General features: G+C 41.9%; 1 protein-coding gene across 1 annotated transcript in view; it reads right to left on the reverse strand.

Moving 5' to 3' along the window:
- DENND5B (DENN/MADD domain containing 5B) overlaps window positions 1–26,531 on the reverse strand; it is a 79,371-nt gene extending 52,840 nt beyond the window's left edge. Inside the window, exons 1-4 of the mRNA XM_010566347.1 lie at window positions 26,453–26,531; window positions 24,002–24,211; window positions 7,036–7,169; window positions 1,149–1,815 (exon numbers count right to left, since the gene is read on the reverse strand). Of these exons, the coding sequence (XP_010564649.1) occupies window positions 1,149–1,815; window positions 7,036–7,169; window positions 24,002–24,211; window positions 26,453–26,531 (1,090 nt within the window). The remainder of the gene's footprint in view (window positions 1–1,148; window positions 1,816–7,035; window positions 7,170–24,001; window positions 24,212–26,452) is intronic.
- Window positions 26,532–26,816: the final 285 nt, after the last annotated feature.

Here is a 26,816-nt window from a genome sequence, read left to right on the forward strand (position 1 = left end):
GGTATTCAGCATCTTTTCTTCTGTTTGTTAAAAGGTACACATACCTCCTGGCTTCATGTTGTTCATTCTAGTCTGATGAAACAGCCCCCCCAAACTTTTTCCCTGATGCACATTCTCCTAATTTTGCGTCAGCATCACAGAGGCCACTTGGGAACCCAGATAATATGGACAGGCATCCAGTGAGCCTTCGAGGAACCTCCAAAAGGTCTGGACAACCCCTTTAAAGTCAGCAGGAACTTGAACTCGACTTGCTCCAGCACTCTGGTTGCATCCCAACAGTTGCAACACATAACTTTTGATAAAAAAGTATCACCGGGGCCAGACTCACATGCAGGAAAGAGTAACGGGGTGTAAAACCTCAGAGCACGCCCAGCGCTAAGTCAAGATTCCCAAAACTTGTAGCAGAGTATTGCACTATTGCAGAAAGACACAACCAGAAGAGAAAAGGTACACACCAGATTTTCAAAAGCTTGCTGGCATACTTCAACATGGACAGGCTCTGCGCAAGCAGCTTCTGCCAATGTGGCTAGCCTTTGCCAATTGCAATCTTAAGCGTCTCAAAAAGAAGTACCAGCATCCTTGCCAGAAAAGTTCCCAAATATCTCAAGTAAGACTACAAAGGGATGCCCTGTAACTCCACTCAGTTCCAACCCAGCATTAAAACTTTAAGTGCTAAAAAACTCTCAGCGCTTTAACAAGAATGTATCCATGATATGGGGGGGGGGGGAGAAATCTTAGCAAACTTCAATAGACCGCTGAACTTTTAAAAAGAAAGTAGCAAGAGTCTCTTCTGCAAGATGTATTACTTTCTGCTGGTATTTTTGCAGAAGATAGGATTAGTTTCATGCTGTCTTGCAGCATGATCAAGGGCAATGTAAGGATAATAATTAAGTGAATTCTATTGCTAGCTGTCACAAGTGATAAATATAATGCATAATTAAACAAGCGGCACCTAGACTGCCTGGAGGAAACAATTATTTAGTGCTTTCATTAGGACAGACTCGTTTCTCTCACATTTTTTCACTACTTTCTCACATTTAACAAATCCGCTGAAAATCATCAGCTTTGTATTAGCTCCTGTGGCTGCAGCTGCCCAGGAACTGCCCGCTGGGAACAGACCCAACGTGCATCACCGGACAAGCGCCCACCTTGTGAGTACAGAAGGATCTGCATCTCCAGAAGAACGCAGGTGAAAACCTGGACTAGGTTCTCCAGGCCCAGCAGCTCGAAGACCTCCCGCAGCGGGTAGTCAGACAGCGGCAGCTCGTTGGGCCCAGGTCTCTGGCAAATGATGGGCTCGTAAACCCCGTAAAACTTCAGCGACCTCCCGGGGGGCGGCAGAGGCACCTCGTAGAGGATGTTGTGGATGTAGCTCTCCAGGGGCAGAGGTGGCGGCTGCTGGGAGGTCACCGCCTTGTAGAGCTGGACCAGGAACTTCTTGCAGGCTTGCATGAAGGGCAGAGGGGTGATGAGGCATATGCATTTGGAGACGTACAGCGTGTCTCTGCTGATGTCGTAGGAGTTGTACCGCTGGAGCTTGGCAAGGGACGTGGCGTCACCCTCGTCGATGCTGCTGGCCAGGGAGTCCATGCTGCACGAGGAGGAGGCGCAGACGCTGCTGTATTGCTCTGCATTGTGCATCTGGTAGAGCGTTTGCATGGCTGTGCAGATCTGCTTGCTTGTGACCTCCTCATAGAACGTGAGCACAAACCCATACGTACGAGAGCCATCTTCTCTGGTGATGATGAATGAATGGAGCTGTGGATCTCTGTTATCTGCCTGCGTCCTGAAAGACAGCCCTTTGGGCATACACAGCTAAGAAAAGAGAAAACAAATAGATTTAGTTATCTATGCTACAATTTTATTTTGTTACTTTTGCTTTACAGGCACATTCTTTTTATCCACCACATCATAACAAGCCATTTATCATTAAACACAATCCCCCTGAAAAGTAGCCCAAGAACAAACAGCCTAAAACTGATGCTACTTAAAAAAAGAGGTAGACATGACTGAAGAAATGAAAACACCCTCCAAAATGACCTATCTATTAAGTGGTTACGACTCATTTTCATTACTTTGTGAAATTATTTTCACTACTGAATAGTCTTTGTCTCATTTACTTAAGCATCACATAAAAACACCCAGTTTTGTTCTCATTCGCATATATTGTGCCCACAGTACTCTCAAATCAGAGCCAAGGAAGCATCTTATACCACTGAATTCAAGTTACACAGACTTCTTTAAATTCTTTGATCTTCCCTAATTTTCTTAAAAAAAACCCAAAACAATTGACTGACAACTATTACATTTACTTTCTTCCTTAAATGCTACAAAATAGCTTAGATTGGAAGAAGGGGGTGGGGGTGGGGGAGGAGGGAAACACCCAAAATCTTTGAAAGCCTTGTTTTTTATTTACCAGTCAGCAAAATCTTTTGCAGTGATTCTACTACACTGGGTGTTTCTCTGAAACACAGCCCTAGTGATAACTCGAGGCATTTTTCCAGGCATTCCTCAGGAATTCTATCAGCCATCTAATACAAAATAACAAACATCCAGCAAAACTTGTTTTGAATGGGCATCAACATGAAACTCCTTATGTTCTAGCTAAATCAGTATGTTTATAAACGAAGAACTAAAGCTTCCATTGTACCTTCCTTCCATCTGAAGAAATAAAAGGAAAGAAGAGAGGGAGAGCCTTCAAAGTGCTCCTCCTGTTCCAAAAGGCAACTTCCAAAGAAGCCAACTTTCCTAAGGGATGTGAGCCTGCACATGACTGAGTCCATCCCCTAATGTCTTGCCTTGACCAGGAGTAAATTCTTGTGATTGTGGAAGAGGTCAAGAGAAATAATTGTATATTTTCAGGCACATCCTACCCTGAACTTCACCAGTGCACCTTGCAGGAGACCATTCGACAGCCTGATAAAGCTGCTACAAGCCCAGCTGGGATTTAGACAAGTGGTCCAGACTCACTTCACAACATGCTAGCAAGCCCCTAAGTTATCTAGGGCAGCTGTTCTGTATTGTTCTAAAAGGTAATGTACAGGGAAATAAGTAGCCTGGAGTTGGTAGAAGAATTTAATTCAATTGATGGGCTTTGCTGACATCAACCATGAAATTGCAGCTTGAACCATTTTTGAACAGCAGCCACATTTCCATTCAAAAGGTTTATAGTTTTTATCGAGGCATTAACAGCAGTGCTGTGGTTATGGCTTCTCCAATAAAGTAGTAGTAAAAAAAATCCTTGTTTCACACTTTATTTAAATTTATTCTGCACAATATCTCTTATCCTCATTTTTTGGCAGGCTTGCTTAATAAAAATTTATTTCTAGAATGTGGGCATTCAATAGCAGCTATAGCTTTATCAAATCCAATCAGGCCAAAATAATAGGTTTCAATCTCAACATTATCAAAGACTATATTTTCCTCACTTTACAGAAGAATATCTGGATAAGCAAATTATATGTACTGGTACAATCAAGAACAGATAAGCATCAGGGAAATTCAGACTGGCTAAGACAGTTTCAGAAGGCTCTTTTAAATAAATTGCCTCCAAGTCTTAATTATTATTCCCTCGTCCTTTATATACCAAGTAAACACACACAAAGGGACACCCATCTATTAAGCCTCAGCCATGGCCCAGCATATGCAGAATACTGACATTTTAAGACCCTGGCTGCAAATCCTGGCACAGAGACTGCCACTGTTGTCACACCTACAAGAGGACACAGAAAAAGGCAGAGAAAGAAAGAAGATGGGAAAGCACTGAGGCAGGGAAGAATGACCAAGAGTCATTTAAGAAGCTAAGATCAAAAGGAAGGGCCTGTGCTCATTTTCCAGCAATACAGAAAGCTTCAAATTTGCAGTTAATGCATGAAAACTTTCATCTTAGCGCCTTAGACATCAATCACTTCCCATCTTGTCTGTGTTTGTCACATGTGCCACAGGAGAGTGTTGGGGAAGAGCGGCTTGGGACGTGCTAAGGGGGTTGAAAGCTTTGCCTGCTGCTGAAGCTGGCTGACTAACGGCAAGAAGGCAGTCAGTCACCTTTATTGCATCTTTGTACAAACACAGAAAACTATCCAAGATTACTGATCAAAGGACAGGATTTTGGTTTTCAGAGCACTTTACTATTTATATTTAAACATATCCATCAGCAGAAAAATGTGGAATTAAAGCATACTTGCAATACGGCTTATAATCAACATGGTTTGGAAAAACAAAAGGAAGCTGCACAAACACAGGCAAAAAGATACGAACTAATCTATACCCCATCTCTAGAAGTGATGGGCAGGAGACACCCTTTTCCTAAACACGAAGGTAGGACACAGATACACACACACACACATTGTAATCCCTCCCTCCTTCCTCCCAGCCATCATCAGTTGCAGATATTTCTGAACCAAAGGTCCCCTCTGGACCACTGCCCTTAGCATTGGTTCACCTCTTCTGCATTAGATCCTCTATTTCACTTTTTAAGCCCTTGCATATTTTTCATGTTCACAGCATGCTGCAGCAGGAAGTTCCATACCCAAATTGCACTGTAGGTGAGGGGATGGAGAGGAAGATGCTTTTGTTTGTATTAAAGCCTAAAGCCTGGTCCTTCAAATTACACTGGGGAACCTTTAATGCTTTTATTTTAGTACATGAGATGTTAAACGGACAATGCTTCCTTGACCTTCAGAAATACAGGCAAAGATTTATATACCTTGACGAACCAGAGGGCTAAAATAGGAGGTTTATTTCCTAAAAATTTCATTTTCCTCTCTACTGAGAACTCCAGTTTGGTACAACACATTACTTGCAGAATGGCCACAGAAGATAGTATGCGACATTAGGCAGGGATAATCACAAAAAGCAGTGGGGGGAAAGAAATACTTCCCTATTAAAGAGAACCCTGTATTTTGATATATACTTTGAAAGGGAGAGAAAACATGACTTGTAGGCAGAGTGATCACTTGGGACTTCAGGGGGTTATTTTTAAAGCGATAGGATGGTTTCAGAAGGCAATTGAAATTCCTTAGGCATCCAGCAAAGCCAGAGTTCTCACAAGTTAACCTTCAAGGACTTATGCATTTTCTTCTCTGAGGAAAGTCGCTTCTGGAAGCTCACATAAAGCAAACACATAGGCAGAACTAATACAGCAAGGCAAGATCAGAAAGGCCAATAATGGCCTCAAGGGATTCTGTGGAGGTGGATATTACTTTAAGTAATGTTTCAGATCAAAACAATAAAGAAGTTTTCCAAAAGATGATTTAAAAGACTATTAAATACTGCTGCTGTTAGTAAATGCTTTTTTTTTTTTCTCCAAGACACATTGCAAATGAAGGATGTGTTCTTCAGCTATTTGATTTCAGCTGAATGCAGCTCAGTTCGATTATTTTATTTTAATAGGTCTCTTGCTGGTTTTAGTATTCCATTTTTGTCCAATGATATGATCACACTTCATGAATACTAGACATTTTCAACTGTAATGTGAGAGACAAATAATGCAGCAATTCCAGCCATTACCTTTTGCTGCCATATTCCTGCTGCACATCCCCTATCCCTTCTCCTCTGAACACCCCCAATTCAAAGGCAGAACTAAAAGGCATAAGTGGCCTTGGTAGTTGAGTTATTACCATCTTAACTGTGCTGACGAAGCATCATTCTGAGTCCTTCATGCCTTCTGTATTAGCAAAGTGATGTGGAGACCTGCCCAAATACTGCACCATCTCCATCAGTGCACATTTGGAAGGAGAGGACAGAAATCCCCAGCTGCCAGCAGGCAGAGGAGTGATCAGGCTCATCTCTGCGTTTCTAAGCATGTGCAGTGCCACAGTACCAGCTCTTTGTGTCACTGCTACTTCCAGCTCCTGTTTTCACGTTAAATATTTGGAACAGAGCTAAAAAATAAAATTCAGTGGAAATTGAGATGAACTTCAGATTTCTACATCTTCACAATTGCAGAGTAGTTCCAAATGCATTTTTGCGTTTGCAAAAGCCATTTTATTGTGGGTTTTATGTGTTCCCCATCTCTCCATCTCCTGGGCGAGGGCCAGAAGATTCTCTTGACTTCATACCTGCACCATACAACGAGGTTCATTCTGTTTTGAAGTAGATAGTATGTCGTCCTACCCTCCTCAAATGAGAAGCACATCTCAACTAGACTGGGGGGAAGGGGTTCCCTAATTTTCCAATTTTGAGTTAGACCCAATACACATTTTTGGAAACAGCTGGAAGCAGTAATATTGTTTAATGTTATTATTATTACAACAACTGGTTACTTTTAAGTTATAAAACGAATAGCATTTTCTGCAATGGGAAGCTCAAATATCAGTAATCTGTTGTCTTTGTCAGGATATGTTCTTAACAAGTGCTTTGGTGATTCTGGAAACATCCTTTGAATATCAACTCTTTGGGAAAATTTCCAGTGGATCATCGGTCTTTCAGTTGTCACTGCCCCCACCCCAGAAACTGTTTTCTCCTCCCTCCCCTATTCATGGGACTTAGCCACATAGACACTCACATCAAATTTAGCTGAGAGGAAAGAGATGTACAGAAGATGCATTGGTGCACAGGTGCCATTAAAAGTGACTGCCCAACAAAAGCTGTAGTTTAGGTAATTTCCAGCTTCTGCATAAAGATTCCTCTTTCCCTTGCTATATGCAGCATCAAGGTTTTTTGTACTCAGAAATTTCACACGGATATTAGTATCTTAAAAATTCCTTGGTTTGCCTCCTTCCCCCCTGTGGATATGTATCCTGGGTGACTACACCCCCACCTTCTCAGCCAGTCACTGAGATGGTGGTTAGACTCGTTTAATCACGCAGTAGACTCAACTAGAACTAATGAGGGAAACGCAGCATTTTACATTTGTTGTGCCTGAAAGTATTCTGTATTTTCACAGTACCTCTTCCTCTACATCTTTTCAACCAGCATGCCTAGTGGGCGCAACCTTGCTCATCACATCACAAGGGCCGGTTCTAAACAATTCAGGAACCACTTGAGAGTTGAAGTTGTCAGAAAACAGTTTGGGGAGAGAGTTTCTCTACCTACCATGTTGACGGCATCCTGGTCAAAGGGGTTCCACTCAATGTTCTGAGGATAATGGGCCAAAACTTTGGACTTGAAGGTTCTCCTTAAGGGACTCTGGTCGAAATTCTCTCCTGCAACAAATGAAGAAATAATGACTTGTCACAGCAGTGAGGCTTCGGAGAGACCTGGCCTGGGCAGCTTTCTTTCACTTTTTTTTCTTCTGAAATCTGAGGGGCATTTTCACTCCCAACAGATGTATTACTTCTAAAAGAGAAACAGAAAAGATGCACATTCCGTCTGATCTTACCCTCCTGACAAAAATCTTACTACAGTTGCAACACAGCTTCCAGCTTAGTACTTATGGCATGGAAATTTATTTTTAAGAGAAAAATTACTGCTGGAGTTTTATAGCAAAAGACCCTGCAATCAGCTGAATTCTCCACCCTCCTCTACAGCTTGAATATCTAGAGATGGCTTTACTTAGACATTGAAAGACCACTTTCCCCCAAGTTTGTTAGAAACTGTCTTATGGTCAATAAAAAGTATGAGCACCTCTCAGCTATTATAAATTATTCAAGGATTCATTATAGATCTTTTTTATACCACAAGTCCTGTGTGAAGATTAAATATTTATTTTTTTCTACATCAAATTTCAAGGACAGACTTTTTCCACACAAAGAATCCAGCAAGTGCAAAGAGCAAGACTGAAATTAGACTTCAAACAGAAATGCATCCAGTTATCAGTATACAAAAAGTGTATTTCACAGTGATATTGTTAATGGAGTTTTCACCACTGGGCAGTCTGCAGTATGCAACACATTAATCAAAATAAGAAGTTCTTAAAATCTATTAATTATATTACCATCTACTACACTTTTCTCAGGTATCAGGTTAGAATTTCAGGCTTCTTGCTTTAAAGACTACAGGTGGGTCTTTCCTGTTCAGTTCCTTTCTCACCTGAGAGAGCTGAATGGGATGAAAGCCTTAAGTTCACAATGTGAAATGTTCTTCACCAAACCTTACTTTGCACTCAAAGGCTTCCTCTGGGACTTCTTGGTGTTACCTAGATACTTTTAAAAATACATTACTGAAATAGAACTGGATTTCTTTTCTTTAAAAAAACCACCATTATTTCTCTTTATACTTAAAGACAGAACCAATATTCCATTAACGCTTTTAATGAGAGGTTATTTTGGATGAAAAAATACTCAATCTTTTGGCAAGCTCTAAAGGCCATCCACTGTTCCTGCAGAAAAGTTAAACTACAAGCCACTAACCTCACTAACCCCTCTCTGAAGGCAACATGGACTGCAAGAGTACAATTGATGCTTGCTGAGTTACATATGACAACTCAGCCTTTGCGCAGTTAGCAGCCTTTGCGTGATGTTGCAAAATTCACAGTTCAGCAGCTACCCAAAAGTTTCTGAGGCCACAGCCATTTGGCACATGCCCTTTGCTCCTTGCGAAGCACAGTCTACACAATCATTTGGCTCAGAGTGAATTAATCCATGGCAATTTCTTTCCAAACTGATAATTGAAAGCTGAGATTCTCAGTCTTTGCCTGGCAGAGCTTAGAATCTGCAGATAATTGCAGGGAACACAATATAACGGAGAAAAACACAGTGGCAGTTCACAAGGTAAAAATTATCCAGGCAAAGTTTTAGAAGGGTTGAAAACCATTTGTGGTGTGAAACCCTTAACACATCTTCAATGCAGAGCAGAGAACCTGCAGTGTCTCTCAGGGGCTGCAGTGCCAGGGCCATCACAACACCAGCAAGCAGAGGAAGAGGAGGTGAAGGTCAGGCTTTTCTTACACCAATGCCAGCTGCCTGCTTGGTCAGGAAGGGGAGGTGGAAGCTTATGCCGGAGCTCCCCTCCACAAGGATGCATGTAGGCAGGTGGAAATTCCTCGAGATGCGCAACTCAGCTGTGCTGGGACTGCACCTCGCTCTGCTGTAAGAGCCGCTGCACCAAGTGAGCTCGGGAGCCAGGTGGAGGAGAGCTAACCAGCTCTTCCAACAGCACTTGCTTTCAAATGCATTCAGAGAAAGGCTTTAAAATCTTTTCCTTCCCAAGACATCTCTTGAGATTTTAAAGATACGGGCATTTTTATTCCATGGCTTATTTTTAACACAGGATTTGGACACATGCATCATCATGATTTTTTTCTCTAACACTATGTCTGTCTCACTTGATTTAGGTGGGTAACCATGGGGGAGAAAAGCAAATAAGCTTCTATAAGGTTATTTTGTGCTTGGGAGGAGAAAAAGTCCGAGATGATGCAACACTGCAGCCATATTTTCTGGGGCAGGAATAAATGGATATGGTAAGATGTGAGGAGCTTTGGCAGGGGAATCCAGCCTGCTTCTGGAATTGCTCAAGGCAAACCAGAAATCCAGCAAAAGCATATGCATTATAGAAATAAAGAAAACTGAAGGTATCAGCTAAATTGGATCAAATTAAAAGACATGTTGGGGTTTAGCTGATCAGCTCATCACATCTGCCAGGTTGGACCAGACTTGCCACTAGCTGCTATGGCAGTCCAGAGCACAAGCTCAGTGAAGGCATCTCTCCATGCTCAGTTACAAAGCTCAGACTGAATTAGATAAAAACAGAGACCATTACTCTATTATACAACATGGCAGTAGAATAACGTCTTATTTTGGACCAGAAGTTCTTTGCAGAGGCATTAGAGATAAAGATATAATGTCATCCACTGATTCCTACAGTTTCACAAAATAAAACAGCAAAGCCAGAAAAAATTCTCTCTCTAGGTATGCACTTAAACATAATTGGCAACATTTTTAATTCTGAGTATCGAACTGTAATTAATGTGCTTGCATAATCAAATAAATATGCATGAGGTTATTTCCTAATTAGATCTTCAATTTTTCTCACATCTGACACAGTTTACCTTACAACTGTGAATTAGCAGAAAGGCAGGTATTTGATGCTAAATTTGTTTGGTTGCTTCTGCTAAAAGTTCGAAGAGCATCTGGATGACTTAATGAAGTTCTCTACCGCTAACAGCAAGTGATTGCTGGAGTCCAAATTTCTTTAAAGGTTTCCTTTTTCATGAGAAAAACCAGTTACCGTGATGGATGCTAATTGGGTAATTTGTGTGGTTCAGAGGCACTCATCACCTCTGCAGTTCACCAGTTGAGCCCTTCACAGGTTCTTTGGGGGCCAGTTTTCCACTCTGCATCGTATAGGTGTTGTAAAAACACCTTTTGCTTGAAAAATAGCTCCCAGTGATGACAGCCAACAACTAAATTGATTAATCATCTGATATTAACACACACAACTGTAAATGGGACTCCAGTAGCAATGCACATTAATCACATCATTGACTGTTTCTAACACCTGTGCTCACTTAGAGGCACCAAAGAAACTGGGGCAGGCTTTGCCCTGTGTGCTGGCTGTGCTCAGGACAGCCCCGCTTCCAGCACACCTAAGATGTGTCATCTCAGGGGATGTGGCTCTGTGCGCTTAGATTGAATGGGACAGCAAACCGCCCAGCTTTCATCTAAATAACTTCCACGTGCACCCAGAGGTGGAGGGTTACGTTCCCGGTAGCTTTACCCACCTGTTCTGGTAGCACAGCCTAAGCTTGTGGTGGGGCAGAGAGGGCAGCTGCTGCACCGTGCTAGGTGCTGTCTTGCCTTTAACCTGTCCTCTGGCCTTACAGCAGCACTGGCAGACTCTGGAAGCATGTCAGACTGCTCAGAGAGATTTGGGAAGCAGCCCTTGAAGGCTTCTCCATGGGAAAATATCCTCCTCTCCTAGTTTGGTGGCTCAATTACTAACTAACCCCCCAGATAAAGTTGACTTATTTCCAAGTTCGACCAAAAATTATATCACTGGGCATAGAAGAGTGGGGAAAGCCTTGGGTTTTTCTGGTCTTGTTATTGAATATCCTTTGTCTCATTTTCCCTATAAACCACACCCCCCATTTTGACGACGAATACTCTGGCAGCATCTGGAACCACTGGAGAAGAACAAGGCGTATTTGCCAATAAACCACTGTAATAATGAAAAACTGAGGGTTTCGATCAGCTTTTGGAAATGATCAATGATTTGTATGCTGCCACAAATATTCGTGCAGTTGTTTAGACACAGACACATCTAAAAAGTTTTGTTTATGAAGCACAAGCATTGCTTTAAGAAATCCAGCTTTCCAAAACCAGCAGTAACAATGTCCTAGTAGGCTGACAACCTGGATTCATTTTATCCAGAAAAGTAAATGGCACAAATAACTTACCTTTGCAGGGTCTCTGCAGGGTTTGCATTTTACTACTCCAGTGGTTTTAAAAAGATATAAATTAAAGGTAAAACACACACAGAGAAAAGACAATTTTCTCAATCAGTGATCACGAGACAAAAGAGAAGAGCCAAGAAGCCACACTGGAGTGAATCAATCTGTCATTAGCTCAAAAGGACACAACATCACACCCTCCATACAAAGCTGCCTCCCAGGAAGCCAGGCAGAGTAAGCTTTTAGAGAAGATACATAATTTAGGAAACAAACAGTACAAGGATACGACAGAAACCAGCCTGCATGTCAGGGTGAAATGTCATCATTTGGCCAAACCAGCAGGAAACACCCCGACTCTCACCAAAGTGAGAGACATGGACCGCGACAGCCAGCTCCACACTGACAAGCAGCTGGAAGAGAACCACAGGGAGCAAAACCTTCTTGGCAAACGTGAGGGAAGGGATCTGGACCGAAGGGTACTTGATATCAGCTCTCAGCCTTGGTAGTTCTGAACTGCTGAGTCACACACGGCAAATAAAATTTATTTAGCTGTTATTCTAGGCAAACAGTGAATGTTCATTAAATCTACTATGTGCTTTTAAGTTCTTGCTTGCTAACTTGCCAAACAGGATTAGCAAGGCACATTAAAAATGAAGCGAGTATCAAATGCGAATTGAATCTATATTCTAAAATATTAATGGCCAGATAACAGTACTATTAATACACACAGAAACATCATATTTGATGTGTGGTACCCATTCATGCAAACAGCAAATCTCATAGGGTAAGCTGTCTCTCAGAGGCAAATTAAAAATTTGGTTTTGAATGAATCCTTTTGCTTTCAGGATATTTAAAAAAAAAAAAAATCACATACTTTTCAAAATTGTGTAACATATGTCAGACTCAAGTTCCATTTCAGTTGGATACTACATCCTACATAACAATACTTTTAAACAACTTGTGACTTCCCTTTAAGACATCCACTTTTAAAAGGACATTTAGTTTCAAATTAAAAGCAAATGGTGAAGTGATGGACGCTAGACCAAGAAAACCTGTGCTAATTTCATTTCAAAATGAAAAGATTTCTCAAAATTAGAAAATAAGCCTGATCTGTGTTTTGGATGAAGGATATAATTACTAGGGAAATGCAGCTACACTTGTGAGGTTGTCAGTCATGATGGCTTTCATATGAGTGATCATATTTAAAAAATTTAGCGATCTTAAGGTTTAAGCAGATCTGTTTTAATTAATTATCACAGCTATAAAGGCATAGAAAAACATGTACCAAATAGGCAGAGGCATCCTGTACCCGCTCCCTCTGGTCCAGGGAATGTGAGCTATCTGTCACTCCTTCCAAGGTCTGGAACGTAGACAAGAATGCTTGTGACTACAGAAATAAAAATACCTTTTATTCCTTTAGAGGAACATACTGGGAGCACAACTATGCGCAGCGACAACCTCTTTGATATCTATTTCTAATTAAAAGTATTCAACACATCCAGCTATGTTGTTTCCCTGTAGACTGAACTTTGTTAAGCATGGGATAGCTGGATGACCCTGCATGAGAAGCAAGTAACATACAATATGCGAGTGAGAAAACAACGTGGGGACAGGAATAATAGTGCTTGGCTGGGGAGCAACTAAGCTGTTAATTGTTGGGTTCAGGAACCGGTTAGTTTAAGTAGTGCAGAAACTGTGCTCTGCTGCTTTTCTTCTGTGCCTCACCATGACACCAAGGTGGCAGTGGCAGGCTAATTGGAGTTCAAGGACATTAATTCGAACGCGTTATTTCTGACCACATATTCTCATATTCTTACAGCGAAGAAGGAAAATTTTATGAAAGGGAAGACTGGGACAAGGCAGACCAAACAGTTTTCATTCCAAAATTTTAAAAGCTGAGTTTTCTGTAGGATGGTGGTGGCTTTTTGGGGGGGCTGGGGAAGGGGGAGCAGGGTCTAACCTACCTCTTGCATGTTAATATGTAAAGGAATTGAGGGATCATATTTAAGCAGGAAGCCATAGTGTGTCGTGTACCCTACTGATACATCTAAATGATTTGGCTTTGGGGGAGGGTGAGGGTGGGGTGTCTGTGTGGACCTCACTAACATTGCTATTTAAATCTAGACTGCAAAGCATGGTTCCTTGAGGTGTCAGGAACCTTTGGGTCTCTGTAGCAGAAATTGGTGGAACTGGACCTTCCAGTACCCTTTGTTCACAAATCCACGTAACTAACCCTAGTTGGATTCCTGGGTAAGTATCCTCTAATATGGCCTCATGCAAGATATTGTTCAGTCTTTATCAAGCACACAAAGATCTAGCATATCGTATATCCACCAGTATACCTGACACCACTAGTGGCATCCATTGGATAAGGGAAGCACATCTGCCAAGAGAGCTTCAAGAAACAGAATAAAATTTACCAGATATTGATTTAAATTAAGTAAAAGAATGAAAAAGTCCAGGGGTCTTGGTTTGTTTTTGAACTCTGACCCTTAATTTGATTCAATGGGAGTTGGAAGACTGAAAATAGAGAGAGAGAGAGAGAGAGAGAGGGCCTGGTGATTTGTTTTGTCTTTAACCCCTCTTTACCTGAGGTTTTGTCTGCAGTATCTGAGCTCTTGCCATGGAGATCTGCTTCTAGCCATTTGTACAAGACTACACAACATAACAAACAGAGATAAAAAAAGCAAGTATGAACAAAATGAAAAGATATACAAATGTACTGGGGAAGGGAAAACATGTGAAGCAGACATTAAACACTCCTCCTTGCAACCTCTCTTCCCCCCACTACTGGCAAAGGTTAGAACCACATGATAAAACCCGCCACGACTGTATTACTATAAAGGTGTTGAACGCAATGATAGACATTGTAGAAATACTTGTCAAAATTAGTAACAAGAGATTAAATTCTCAGTACTTCAAACAGCATGCTGCTGTACAGCTTCCTGATTATGAAAGACATCTTTGTTCATATAATGAGCCATTCCAGAGCTTGTGAAACTCAGGGGGAAAAAACACCAGTTCTTTAACTGGTGTTGAACTAAACCCAAGAAGTTTTCTTTAGTATAATACTGTTTGCTATGTTGTTATACCTTCAGTGCTGTACTGCATGCCATTTTCAGGACTTACTGAAGTTACCTAATAGCTCTATTCATCATTTCTGTCTCATAATAGGGTGTTTTTAGACTAAAAATTGAATAAATAAGCTATGTTTAGAACTTGGATGAACAATTTTAATCTCTTCCAGTAACAGCTACCCCAGTAGGCTCTTCTAATGGAAGAGCTTCCCGCTAGCATGTCTGACTGAGGTTTCTTCCAACCGGTTTGCTCATCTCCTGCAGAAAAACAAAAAATGTTTTCACAGACACCATGGCATTCCTTCGCCAAAGAAGTCCCATTTGTAAGCTATGCAAAGGCATTATGCAATCCTCCTCAAGTTAAATCTATTTTTATAAACCTAGAGCGTATATTAAATCTGCAATGCCATTGACCTCTCTGGTCATTCAGTTTCTAGGTGTAAATTCAGAGTATTTCCACCCCGATGTCCTACTTAAGCTGTTAATCCAGGCACCAGTTAGAGGACCCAGATAATTCTGCCAAAGCTATATTTTCTGGGAAGTCAGCCCTCAGCAGAGGGCACAGGAGTTCTTTCAATAAAGATTTTTAGATGTAAATTTGTATTTCAGAATAATGTTCTCATTTCTTTAGGAGGCACTTGAAGATAACCCACATTCAAATGTGCAACATGTTTTTCCACTCCAGGCGTCTTAAACTATTTCATTCTACCTTTGAGCTGTTTGAACTAAAAAGTTGCATAAATCTTTAAATTCAAGGAAACAAAACAAACAATTGCCAAAGCTGGAGACTCCCCTCACTAATGGCCCATACCCACACTGCCTTTACAAGACTCTCTGCCAGGCTGCCCTCACAGCTCTCTCCAAAAGTCATTTACAACATTATTATTCAAAGGGAATTTGGCACTAAGCTTCCACGGACTTAGCCACCACCTCTGCAATAGGAAGAGCGAAAAGGAAAGATGTAACAACTCGTGAAGGGATGCATAGCCAGATGCACTGGGACAGGTTCTGGTTTTACTACCCGTTTCAGTATTTTGACCATTTATCATCATCAATCATATGGCTAAACAGTCACAGAAGTTATGTAAAAACTCCTGCACGAGAAGTCAAATGACAGAAGATCATTGACAACAGTGATATAAATACAGAGCTAGAACACTATAGTACAGCCTAATTCTTTATACAAACACAATGTAACGGAATACAACTATCGCCACAAACTAATTACACTTAGAAAAGGCTCAGTATTTCAAAAATCCTTTTAAAAAGGACATTTGTTCACCTAAACGAGTTATTGTACAAGTATGAATAAAGAGAAAAAGGCTCTAACATGAGCAGTTTAGTTTGCCATCATCCTTTCCTTCTGACCTTGATTAAAATACTTAACTATCTGCCTACAGAGTAACATTATACAGCACCAACACTGTCAGCTTCTTAAAATAGCCCCAGGTCCCAGCTGCCAAAAAACCACAGACATCCCACTACACTAGCAAACAAGTATGAATTACACCATCCCTGTCACATAAAATTGCATCATAATCTTGACAAATCCAAAAAGTCATGACTTAAATTATGTCAGTTTGGGGGATTTTTTGCAGTGGGGTGGGGGGAGTTTAATAAACAGGTACGCAAGGCACATTGCCTCTACAATATTACCGTGGAGTCTGTCCCCAAAGGCTGGAACATATTAGCAGGAAACAGTGGAGCAGGTATAAAACTGGACCTGTACTTACAAATATAGGGAATTAGTTACACCTCAGGGTTTATTTTCTCTAGAAATCAAGGTGTATGGAATTCACTCATTCTGTTTGTGCTGCCATGCTGCCTTTCCAAGCATGGGCTCCCAATCCACTGCTAGGCGGTATACAGAAAGTGTCCCCCAGAAATCCTTGGTCTATCCTGATTATATACAGGAAGTGGCATATTTTCTTTTTTATTGCATTTTTATATTCAAATCTGCTGTTCATTTTGAATACTTGACATGGAATGAATGAGCATTCATTCAATTACTAATAGAGAAAACAATTTGAGCAATAATTAAAAGTTCATTTAAATTTAAGTTTCATACATCATTATTCTTAAATCGCCTGCTAACCTTTTGGTTAGTTACATAGCAAAGGAGCAACGTACATAACCATATGAAACTGAAGGGCTTAAAATCCATCTTTCAGTTTCCAGAACAACTTTAATGCAGAGAAAAAAAATATTCAAGCAAGAGCAAGACACCAGCTCAGGTCCCTAAACACAGCAGGATACCAAAGCCCGTCTGGCAAGGGGATCCCTGGCTTTGGAGCAACATGCACCTGACTGCAGCCTTGGGCTGAACTGCCGACAAAGTGAAGGCATTTTAGATGCCATCGCATCCCCTGCAAAGTTTGGAGAGCTTCCTGCTCATTGCAACGCCCTTTTCCCACTCTGCATTTCACACGTTCAACCTCACCCTGTGGACTTAACGCAAAATGAGGTATCCAGTCGTGCCTTTTGCACAGGATCCCTTTCACGCTTGTGCTTTCTACTCATTTACAAGGGCAGGATCACGTTCAAATATACCTGATGTCTGTGTTAAAACATGATGCCACATTCTCAGACTGGTTTTCGAAACAGGCACTCACAAAAATAATTTTCAATTCAAATGAATCTTAAAGCAAGTTTTGTCCTCTAGTCCACCGGGACAGAGGTAGTACAAGAGTCTTGTCTTAAGATCTGCTTTATTACAGTTGGTATTTCTGGAGATGAGAAAAGGGAAAAACAAAACCCAACTCACAAACAACCAGAATTCGTCATCCTAAAAATCCCTGTACTATTAGTCTTTAGGTTTGTGTGCAAGAATGCAGGAAAGAAAGGGGAATTTTCCAGTAAATTTTGCTTTGGGACTTTTGTAGTACAAGAACAAGCAGCTTTATTTTTACAATTCCAGTGCATTCAGTTATGTTTTACAGCAGGCTGTATTAAGATAGATTTTTTTTAAACCACTCTCCAGTGCACATAATATCATGCACCAATATTAGACTCCCTTGACTCATCAGGAGGGCAAATTTCAGGTGTTTTGTTACTTGAAATTAGAAGCAGTTTCACCAAAGCTGTGTTTATACAACAGCAGAGTGTGAATAAATTCACTGATAACACCTTCTGCCACTGTAATTAAGCTCGGCTTGCAAATCAGTACAAGAAAAGAAAGAAGCTTAATTTGCCCTGGACCATTTTCAGCACTAATCAACTTTGACGTAAACAGAGCATGAAGATGCCCATACTGCAGCTTGAATAGTCAGCCATGCCTGATTTGGGGTTTTGCTTTTTAGCAGCTTTTTTAACTGTCTCACACAAGCTTTAGGCCTTGGCTCCCTGGACTTAGCACTGTTAAGCTGGGCAATAGACTTCTCTGGTTTAAAGGAAGCCTTTGTTTTCTGATGTCCCCAAGAGCTGTCCTTTGGTGTGCTGAGCCACAAAGAGGATCCAAAGGACTTGTGGGTGGTTTTTAATCAGCACTCTCCAGAAGCACAGGCTGTGGTGACCAGAAGGAAGCTATCCCCAGTTTCTGAAGGTTTTTCTTCTTCTTCCAACAGCACAATCCACAACCCAACAGTGGCACTCAAGCTGGCTACTTAAAAACACCCTGAGCAGGGACAGCCTCTTAATACTCCTTGAAGAGCCAGCCCAAACCTGCAAGGTTTAGACAACTGGTTTTATCAGTGGGGCAAGAGGTGAATTTAGAGAGGGCGGACCCAGAATTAGCTCCTCACTGTTCTGAGTTAGGTTTTTTGCATACCCTTTACAAGCAACGGGTTACAGCAAGGCAATTCTTGCCTGTCAAAGGCTGCAGTTGCTAAGCTTTATGAAAACTTAGTTGCATGTGGTTTTGATGGGAAAATGGTCTGGCAAAGAACTAACTTTGCTTCTTGTAGTCAAGAAAGCTCTTTCATCGGCATCAAGTAGAAACACTCCCTTGTGTAGCACAAACTGATTTTGTTTAGGGGTTTTTGAGAAACTGCTGTTTAAGCTGCTGCCAATAAAGAATTGTCCTTATGACAGTCTCCAAGAGCCAGTCTTCCGCCAGTTTTCAACAACTGAACCCTTTTAGAAGAAGAAAAGACAAAAACTTTCTGCATGCTGAAAAGTCATAAGAACCCGCAGGCAAGGCTTGAAGTTACCAGAGCTCCCAGATGGAGAAGGGTAGTGAGCAGGAATGACGATGTGGGCAGATGGGGATCTGCTGCCCACACAGCCATATTGGTCCTTAGAGCTTCCACTTAAAAGCTACCCAAGAAACCATTTCGATTTGGAGATTGCTCTCAGCTGCTTCAACCCAGCTGTACTACAATAATCGGAGATCAGCACATGGCTGCAAATGTGGACAAATCTGCTACCAAAGGAACAAGACATTTATACAACATGCTGGATGATGCAGTTCTTAACTAGGTTTGAAAAAACAACAGTGTGGTTTTGTCAACTAGAAGTGTTAGAACATTGTTAAGAGGCAAAAATATCATCATATTGAAAGAAAGATCAGTTCTTATAACTATTCAATTAAAATACTTCTTCTGACACAAACATCTTTGCAAGAACCTACATGTATTGGTCAACACCACCTGCATTTAGAAACTGTTTGAAGAACAGGCTGCTGCCAGTGAGTTTACACAAGGGATCATTAAGAAGCTATCAGTACACAGTAATTGCACATCTAAGCCACATGAAAAATATACTCTATGCTTAAGTAAATGTTAAGTAAACCATGACTAGTTAGATACAGCTTTAGTCTTTCATTGCAGCAGAGCTCTATATATTTCAGACAAAGCATAAACAACCAGATTTATGCTTTATCACTGCTGACCATTTTGTGGCCAGTTTCCAAGTCTACTGAAAATGCAGAAAGCTGAAACCAGGACTCAATCACCATGCCACAGTAAAGTGTCAGGATTCAAATCCAAAGGCATGGACCAATACTGATTTCTGGATCCAAACTAGACTGCAGATGGAAAACTCAAAAAGCACAGCAGCATTTCTACCACGCCTCTAGATTTAGTTCAGATCCCTACAAGGGGGAGCTGAGAAATGAAATCCTTTGGCTTCCTTTAATGCCTTGGGGGGTATTAGGTGCCAAAGCAACTCTGAATAGGTGGATCTCCATTGAGAAGGCCAGAAAAATAATTGTCTCTGGGTTCAACTCACAAATGCCCCTGTACCCCAGACCCTCTCTTCCCTTGTCCCACAGATGTCTGGAAATGGAGGCAATTCTGCAGGTGCGGTCCTAACCTTCATGCTCCCAAAACACCGCTTCAAGGCTTCTATCAAATTTCCCCTCTGGCGTATTGTGGGGTTGCCTGCTCTCCGAACAGCCCAACCTTAAACCCCACGATACACCTTCCACCGTCATCAACAAGATCTCTTAAAGCACACAGGTAAGGTCCCACAAAACAATCAAAAGGGGTCAGTGCAAAGGCTTTTTCTGTATCTTAGTCCCTCCTTTGCCAAAGCCCAGCAATGAAAACCAGTGTCTTGCCTCCTCTCCCCTCAAATTTCCACTGCCACTCCAGTAAAAATCCCTCTGTAGAGCAGGACATAGCCATGTAAAAACAGTGCATGTTTCAGAGATGTTTTTAGACCCTAAAGGTAACAAGACTGTGGAGAGTCACAAAAGGGAACAGGAAACATTTCCTGGCCTGCAAGAGGGTTGAAAAGAGCCAGTGGGACTCTGAAAGAGGAGCTGGAGAGATGCACAAAAAGGAGAGTAAGAAACTGAAGTCCACTTTCACCCAAAGTGCGTATTTTGCCTATTATGTTAGTGCCCTCCTGGTAGAGATGGAAGCAGCCGAGAACAGTGATCTAAATAACCCTAAAATTACTTGGCATTTAAGCAAATATTTCCTCTTTACCACTAATCGACTAATCTTTTAGTGCCTGGATACCAGGTTGACTGGCATACTAAAAATACATAGGTAGAAGGCATGTAATTGCTGCTCTAATTTTTAAATAAGCGTGAGTTGTCACCGACTACAGAGAGCCTACTTCAAAACCAAGGCGTTTAAAGCCACCCCAAACAGACACAAGAGCCCTCCTGGCCATTGCACACAACTCCTGTTATTTCTGCATGAGATATGTTACAGTATTTTACACTTTCCTTTCGCATAAAGGGGAATTTTATGGAGTTAAATAGAATGCTTCACGTAATGGAGCAAGCCATACCATGTTTGAGCATACATTAGAAATGGAGTATTTCATACTGAGCAGATCAAGGCTCCATTAGGCACAGACTGCACCACAGCTGAACACACTTTGATACCTACGGTGTCTGTGAGCGTATGAAGGTTTGGAAGGTGTAATAAATGCAGAGAAGTGCATGCAAAAGGAAACAGAATTAACAAAACGTATTGGCATAGCAACACAACTCTGAAAATGATGGCATCTTGGTATGACAATGTGGGACAGCTAAATCTGAGCATCCTATTACAGAAAACAAGAGCATAATAATTTTGCTTGGAGAAAGTTGTTATTCCTTCAAATCAAGACAGGAGAGAGTAGTTTATGGTGCGTAAGGATGGGTTTCACTCACACTCCCTACAAAACAAGCCTACCAACTAAAGAGCATTAATCTATGTAAGAGAGAGCACACATACAATGTATTCACAACCATGTACATGTGCACGCTCCCTCTCTCCCAAAGAAAGGGGACTGGCAGGAACGCTCCATTACAGGTTCAAAAGCTGCCCCTGCATCTGGGGCTCTTCCCAGCTCCACAAAATTGTCTGAGCGGCAACAGAGACAGTCCTCAAACCTGGACACCAGCTGGCTCACAATTCCTCACAGCACTGCAGTAGCATCAGGAGTTCCTGCATTGCTCCCACGGGATTAGAATTCCCATCTCAAATCAGACAGGATACACACATGCCAGATTAAAGAGACGCAGGCATCTGCATATCTCTTTGGGGTTTGACAGGTTTCTGGTGATTTATTCTGCAACATGCAAATGCACTGAGACCATCCGCGATGGATACCTCCTCAATGCAAACGTTAACAGGTCTGTGTGGATTGGATTAAATATTTACATTAAGGAAGCAAATTTTTTTTTTGTTACACACACAAGAGGAAAAACCCAAACTATAAATATTTGTGACAACAAATGATGCAGAGCTCAGCAGTTACACAGCTGTTAGCAATAAACTAAGCAGAGGATAGCTGAGCACAAGTATTATTGGATATTTGCTTAAATAAAGTCTGCAGTTTTATTATCAGGCTGAAAAAAATACCTTCTTGTAAAAGACTGTAAGATGATTCACTAGTATTAGATTACCACAGACTATAATGAATATTTCAAGGGCTTCACACATATACAGCAAATCAGTCCAACAGGGCTGGTCTCCAAGTTGTCACAAGAACAGGCGGTGCACGTGGGGAACAGAATTACCCTTTGAGATAAAAAAACTGTATGTACATGACATTAAAGGAATCTGAGCACTCTCACACATCTTGCAGCTGCAAATTCAAGGGTCATGAAAGAATTACAAAACATTCAAACTTCTAGCTAAGCTTATTTATAAGTCAAAACAAAAAAGCTTCCAAAAGACACTCCTTTTGCCTCTGAAAAAAGCTGCTTGTTAAAGTAGGACTATCACCCCAGGCTTTGAATTCAGCAAGGTTTATTCTCTGTTTATACCAATATGACAGCCTGAATGTGACTTATTTTAATACAGAAACTTCAACCTGAATCTGTATTTTGTGGCATCAGAGTACCAATTTATAAACAGTCTGAGGAACTGTTTGTTCTGGTGGTGCTTCTGGTTAACCCCTTCCCAAATTAATCTTTCCCCAAAGAAAAATCCTTTTGGTACCTGTCCCAGAGATCTGAACTCTGGTGTGTTTATCTAGGCATCTCCCTCACCTTTCCTGCTCCCTTTCTTATACTGGTGTTTTCCAACAAAGCTGGTTTAGGCTGCAGGTTAGCACCGAGCCCCATTTCATTCAGGTCAGTAACACTTTCCACTTTGCAGTGAGGGTGGAAGATGCACTTTTAACAATCCTGCAACGGCACTGTCCCACATCACCTTCCCACCTCTCCATCGCTTCCTTCATGTCTAAGGAGACAATGGATTTTGATGCAGCCCACAGGTAGATCTTGAGCAGCTGCCTTAATGGCAGCAAAACCCGAGCCCTGTACGGGTACGGCTCCTTCTCCAGTTTAGATCAAAGTGCAGTTGCCCTACCCAAATGATAACACACACAGACTCACATGACTCCGCAACAGTCATCCAGATGGACTCTCTGACAGAGGTTTGCACTTTCTTAGGTAAATGACAACATTGCTTCATCTCCCTGAACTGTCAGGGCATGTTGAAGAAGCCATGCAATCAACATTTAGACAATATAAAATAAAATAACTTATGTTTCCTAAGCCTTTTTAGTTTCTGCTTTGAAAATGCATTTAATCACAATCTTGTGTCAACCTGTAAAAGCAAAAGCACTTATTTCAATATGTGTTCTGTCCTCACAGAAGGTCAGTTTTTCCCTTTCCCTAACCTTTCTTTTACTTAATGTTTTGGAAATTGTGCTCTTTTGAGAAAGATCGTATCCTATGCAATTGTAGTTCAGTAAGCAAGCTACAGCAGAAGCATATTCCAGTCACAAAATAACACAAAGCTTTGTAAAGGCCCCCAACAGAAAACTTCTGCAGTGGCTTCTAAGAACAATCTACACCTGTAATGAGCAGAAAAAGGGGGGAGAAAATTCCTGAGTTCCTTTGCAGCTTTAACCTCAGTGGCTACAATAGAGAAAAGCTGCAGTGGATTATTTCTTAAAATCAAGCCTGTGTCACCTCGGCCCCACACAGTTCCCAGGCTGTAACTTGGTTGTTGCTACTCATCTGCCGCATGTCCTTTGGCGAGCTGCAGGCTGGCAGCCTGCGGGGCAGATGCTCTGCAAAGCCGCAGACACCCAGCAGCAGCAGCGATGCTTCAGGAACCGCAAGCAGCTCCCGGCTCCTCCTCTCACCTCTTCTTATTCCCAGGCCTGCATCCAAGCTTTTGGTTCACCAGCTTGGGCATCTCCATTGGGGAACCACACAGATGACCTGAGCCAGCTGAAGGACACCTGAGGGAGGGATGAAGGGATGAAGAACAGAGGGGAAAGTGCTGCTTTCCACCCCCCAGCTGGACTCGTCTTTCCATCCAGTTCATCACATCTGCACAAAAACCGTAGGAGGGTGGGAAATCGTAAGTGAAGGAGAGCAAGAGGAAGGAGGACTGCACATGCTGGCACTACTACCCAGAACAAGGGAATACATTCAAAGTCCAACAAAAACCACAATGCCTCAAAAACTGAAAAAAACAAGCTGCACATCTACAAAATGAACTTATAAGCACCAGCCCATCTAGCTCACAAAGAGTAGAGGGAAAGCTAGGCAATACAATATTAGTGCACTACAGCAAGAAGCATAAATGTGCATGTGTGTGTATTTTTTTATATATTATACTATTTATGCAATTTTAAGCAGAAGAAAAGCTTTTGACTACAGCTTATTTTCCCAGCATTATTCAGAAAGCAAAACTCCCAAGTCAGATCATGAACTTGGAAATTGCTACACCTCCAGACATTTCAAGTCCAAGCTGTCCCTTCCTTCAAACCCCTGGTCTATGCAAGCTGGACACATACAAAACTTGATACCCACATGTGGGCCTTAAGATGGAGAAAGGACCTGCACCAGGTCGAATTTTCCTGAAGAGGCCTTCTTCTCGAAGATGAATAATTAATTCCCTGACAACCAGAGCAGCTCTGCACTTCTCACAGGATGCCCTGAGGCAGAAGCGGCAGCGATGCACTGCAGGCTGCTTCAGCTCCTCCAGGACCGGCTTGGGAGTTGCTGCAGGGTAAACCTGCACTGTGAAAAACGGAGTTTCCAGCTAGGACATCATGCAGACAGGCTCAACAGGACTTCAGCCTTGTTTTAGTTAATGGTGTCTTTACAGCCTCAACTCTAGAACATCAAGGTGCCTTTCTGGTCTATAAGGCAGACCTTTTCCTGTCTTAGAAATGCTACCTGTTGTTTCTTCTCCCATCTTCTCACAATTTCAAAAAGGTCACCACATGCCAAAATCCCCTTTTAGTAGACAATCATGACATTTGGAGTTTTGTACAAGGTTGGGGGAAGAGAGAAAACCAAAACCTCACAAAACTAAGAAGGGATTAGTTTAACATTACATGTGCAAGCTCCGTAAGAGCATTAGAAATCAACAAACTGATAATGATCAAGCAGGAGAGCACAGGTAAACAGGTAGGACCTCAGACCACAGCACTAGCTGTCACAGGGAGCATCAAATCCCTTCCACGTTTGTCAGGGACATGGGATCTGTTCAAACAGATACACACAGTCTAGCCGCTCTCTCCTAAACCCTGATTGTCATCACCAAGATAGGAGTGAAACCATTCCAGCATCCCTTTAGCTGCCATCTGCGCTCCCACAGGGAGGGGGCTCAAACTTGTCAAATGCCTTGAATTAAAAAAACAACCTCTTGCATGAGAAATGGCAAGAGGTGGCAATTTCAGGGTAACAGCCTGAAGCCACTGGCCATCAGCAGAGCACACTGCATGTGATTAAGTGTGAAAAATAGGTCCCCAGAATCCAAGTGTAACAACTGCATTGGGGAAAGTAATTTTTGAAGATTCAGAGACTAACAGAGAGACTCTGAAAAAGCAGTAACTTATTTAGGGAAAAATACCAGTCTTTAAGGATAGAAGATAAAAGGGGACTTGAGATACAGCAAATCTAGTTTCTGTTACTGGCCCTCCCTCTTTTAAACAGCTGTTTTCAATCACTTTTGTCAGGGAAAGAATTAGACATATCATTAGCATGAACACAGCAGGTAAGATATTGCTGGAAGTTGACTAGGAAAAAGGAAAAGGAGAAACCTGAGTGGAGGCATGCTTGACATGGCATGGTACAGTTTGCCCTGCAGTGTGGGAGGTAAAAGCGATGAAGGACCAGATCCTGCCCAACCATCCTCATCTGCCCTGCCCGCCTGCAGCACGGGCAGAGCTCCCACACCAGCCAGGTTTCTCTCAACAAGGACCAGAGGAAAGAAAAAAAAAATCATACCAGAGTTGGAAAGGTTCATATATATTTTCCACATGCACATGTGGGGACCAACCATTTCAGTGACTGTTCAAGGATGTGTATTGGAGGCTCCTTTTAAAGCCCATCCATTTCTCTTGGTGCCTAGCTAGATACCAAGTTTTCAAAAAATTAGGGGTTTTTTTGTTTGGTTGTTTTTTTCAACCTTTTACTCCCAACTTAGGAGTAATCCCCAAACCAAAAAATTCGTCTCCTTTTAGGAAAGCGGTGTTTCAGAAAGTACTGCTGGTAGCCGATACTCTTCTGCCTAATTAATAACCTCACACCCACTAAATGCTCCACACAGTCAGACACTGCCCGAGAAGACCTTGGCGGAGAGGTGTTCAGGCTTTACATGAGCTTTGGTAACACAGTGCTGTATCTTGTCACAGCCCCACACTCAAAGCAGCCGGAGTCTCGCCAAGATCCCCACTGGTGCTGTCTCATGTACGAGTAAGCACAACACAAGGCTGGGGACTTTGGTCCCTTCTTCACTGAGGCCTGAAAGATTTTTCTAGTGATGACAGCGCTCAGAAAGCCGCTCCGTTCTTGCGTCTCAGTTGACTCAGAGAGGTTTGTAGCTAGGGATTTTTTTAGTAAGGAGGGTTTCTTACACTGCATAGCTTATAATTAATTGGGGCATCTTAGACCAGAAGGTCTGCTTGCTCACCCTAAATGAGCTTCCCTCATTCCCTCAACATGTGGCAGGGACGTGGTTCAAGAGTTCATTTGGGCTTAGCTTTGTACTAGAAAACAGTTTTGACATTAAATTTAGGCAGACACAGATTTACCTAGAGGTTTAGGAGGCCTAAAAGGCATTTAGAGCACATGGCTGTGCCTGCTGTGAATAATGCAAGAGCATACCCATTTTATGTAGTTATACAATGAACTGTTACAGCTACAGTCAGAGAAGGGATGACTAATGCTGAGCAGATACACAAACAGACAGACCCCTAAGACTCAGAGAAGCAGCTGGAGAATTTTTGGTGTAGGATCATTCAAAACATGTACCTGTGAAAGCAGGGAGATCAGGATTGAGGGGATCAGAATAATCAGGTTGGAAAGGACCTCTGGAGGTCATCTGGTCCATGCCCCCATTCAAAGCAGAGCTGACTTCAAAGCCAAATCATGGTGCTCAGAAGCGAGACAAAAAAATAATTTTTGAGATGAAAAACTGCAAAGACAATTCAGTAGCTGTAGGGAGAGGAGAGGAAAGTAAGATGTCAACATTTCAGCATCTTTGGAGCAAAAAGCCTAAGTTGGGATCTCTCTGATTTAATGCTATCAGTGCAAACCAGGAGGCACTCTTGAACCTGCAGTGTAAATACCAGGCAGTAAAACAGAGACTGTGAGGTATTAGAGCTATGAATCAACC

This window comes from Haliaeetus leucocephalus, unplaced genomic scaffold (assembly GCF_000737465.1).
Source record: "Haliaeetus leucocephalus isolate CR32 unplaced genomic scaffold, Haliaeetus_leucocephalus-4.0 Scaffold206, whole genome shotgun sequence".
NCBI lineage: Eukaryota > Metazoa > Chordata > Aves > Accipitriformes > Accipitridae > Haliaeetus > Haliaeetus leucocephalus.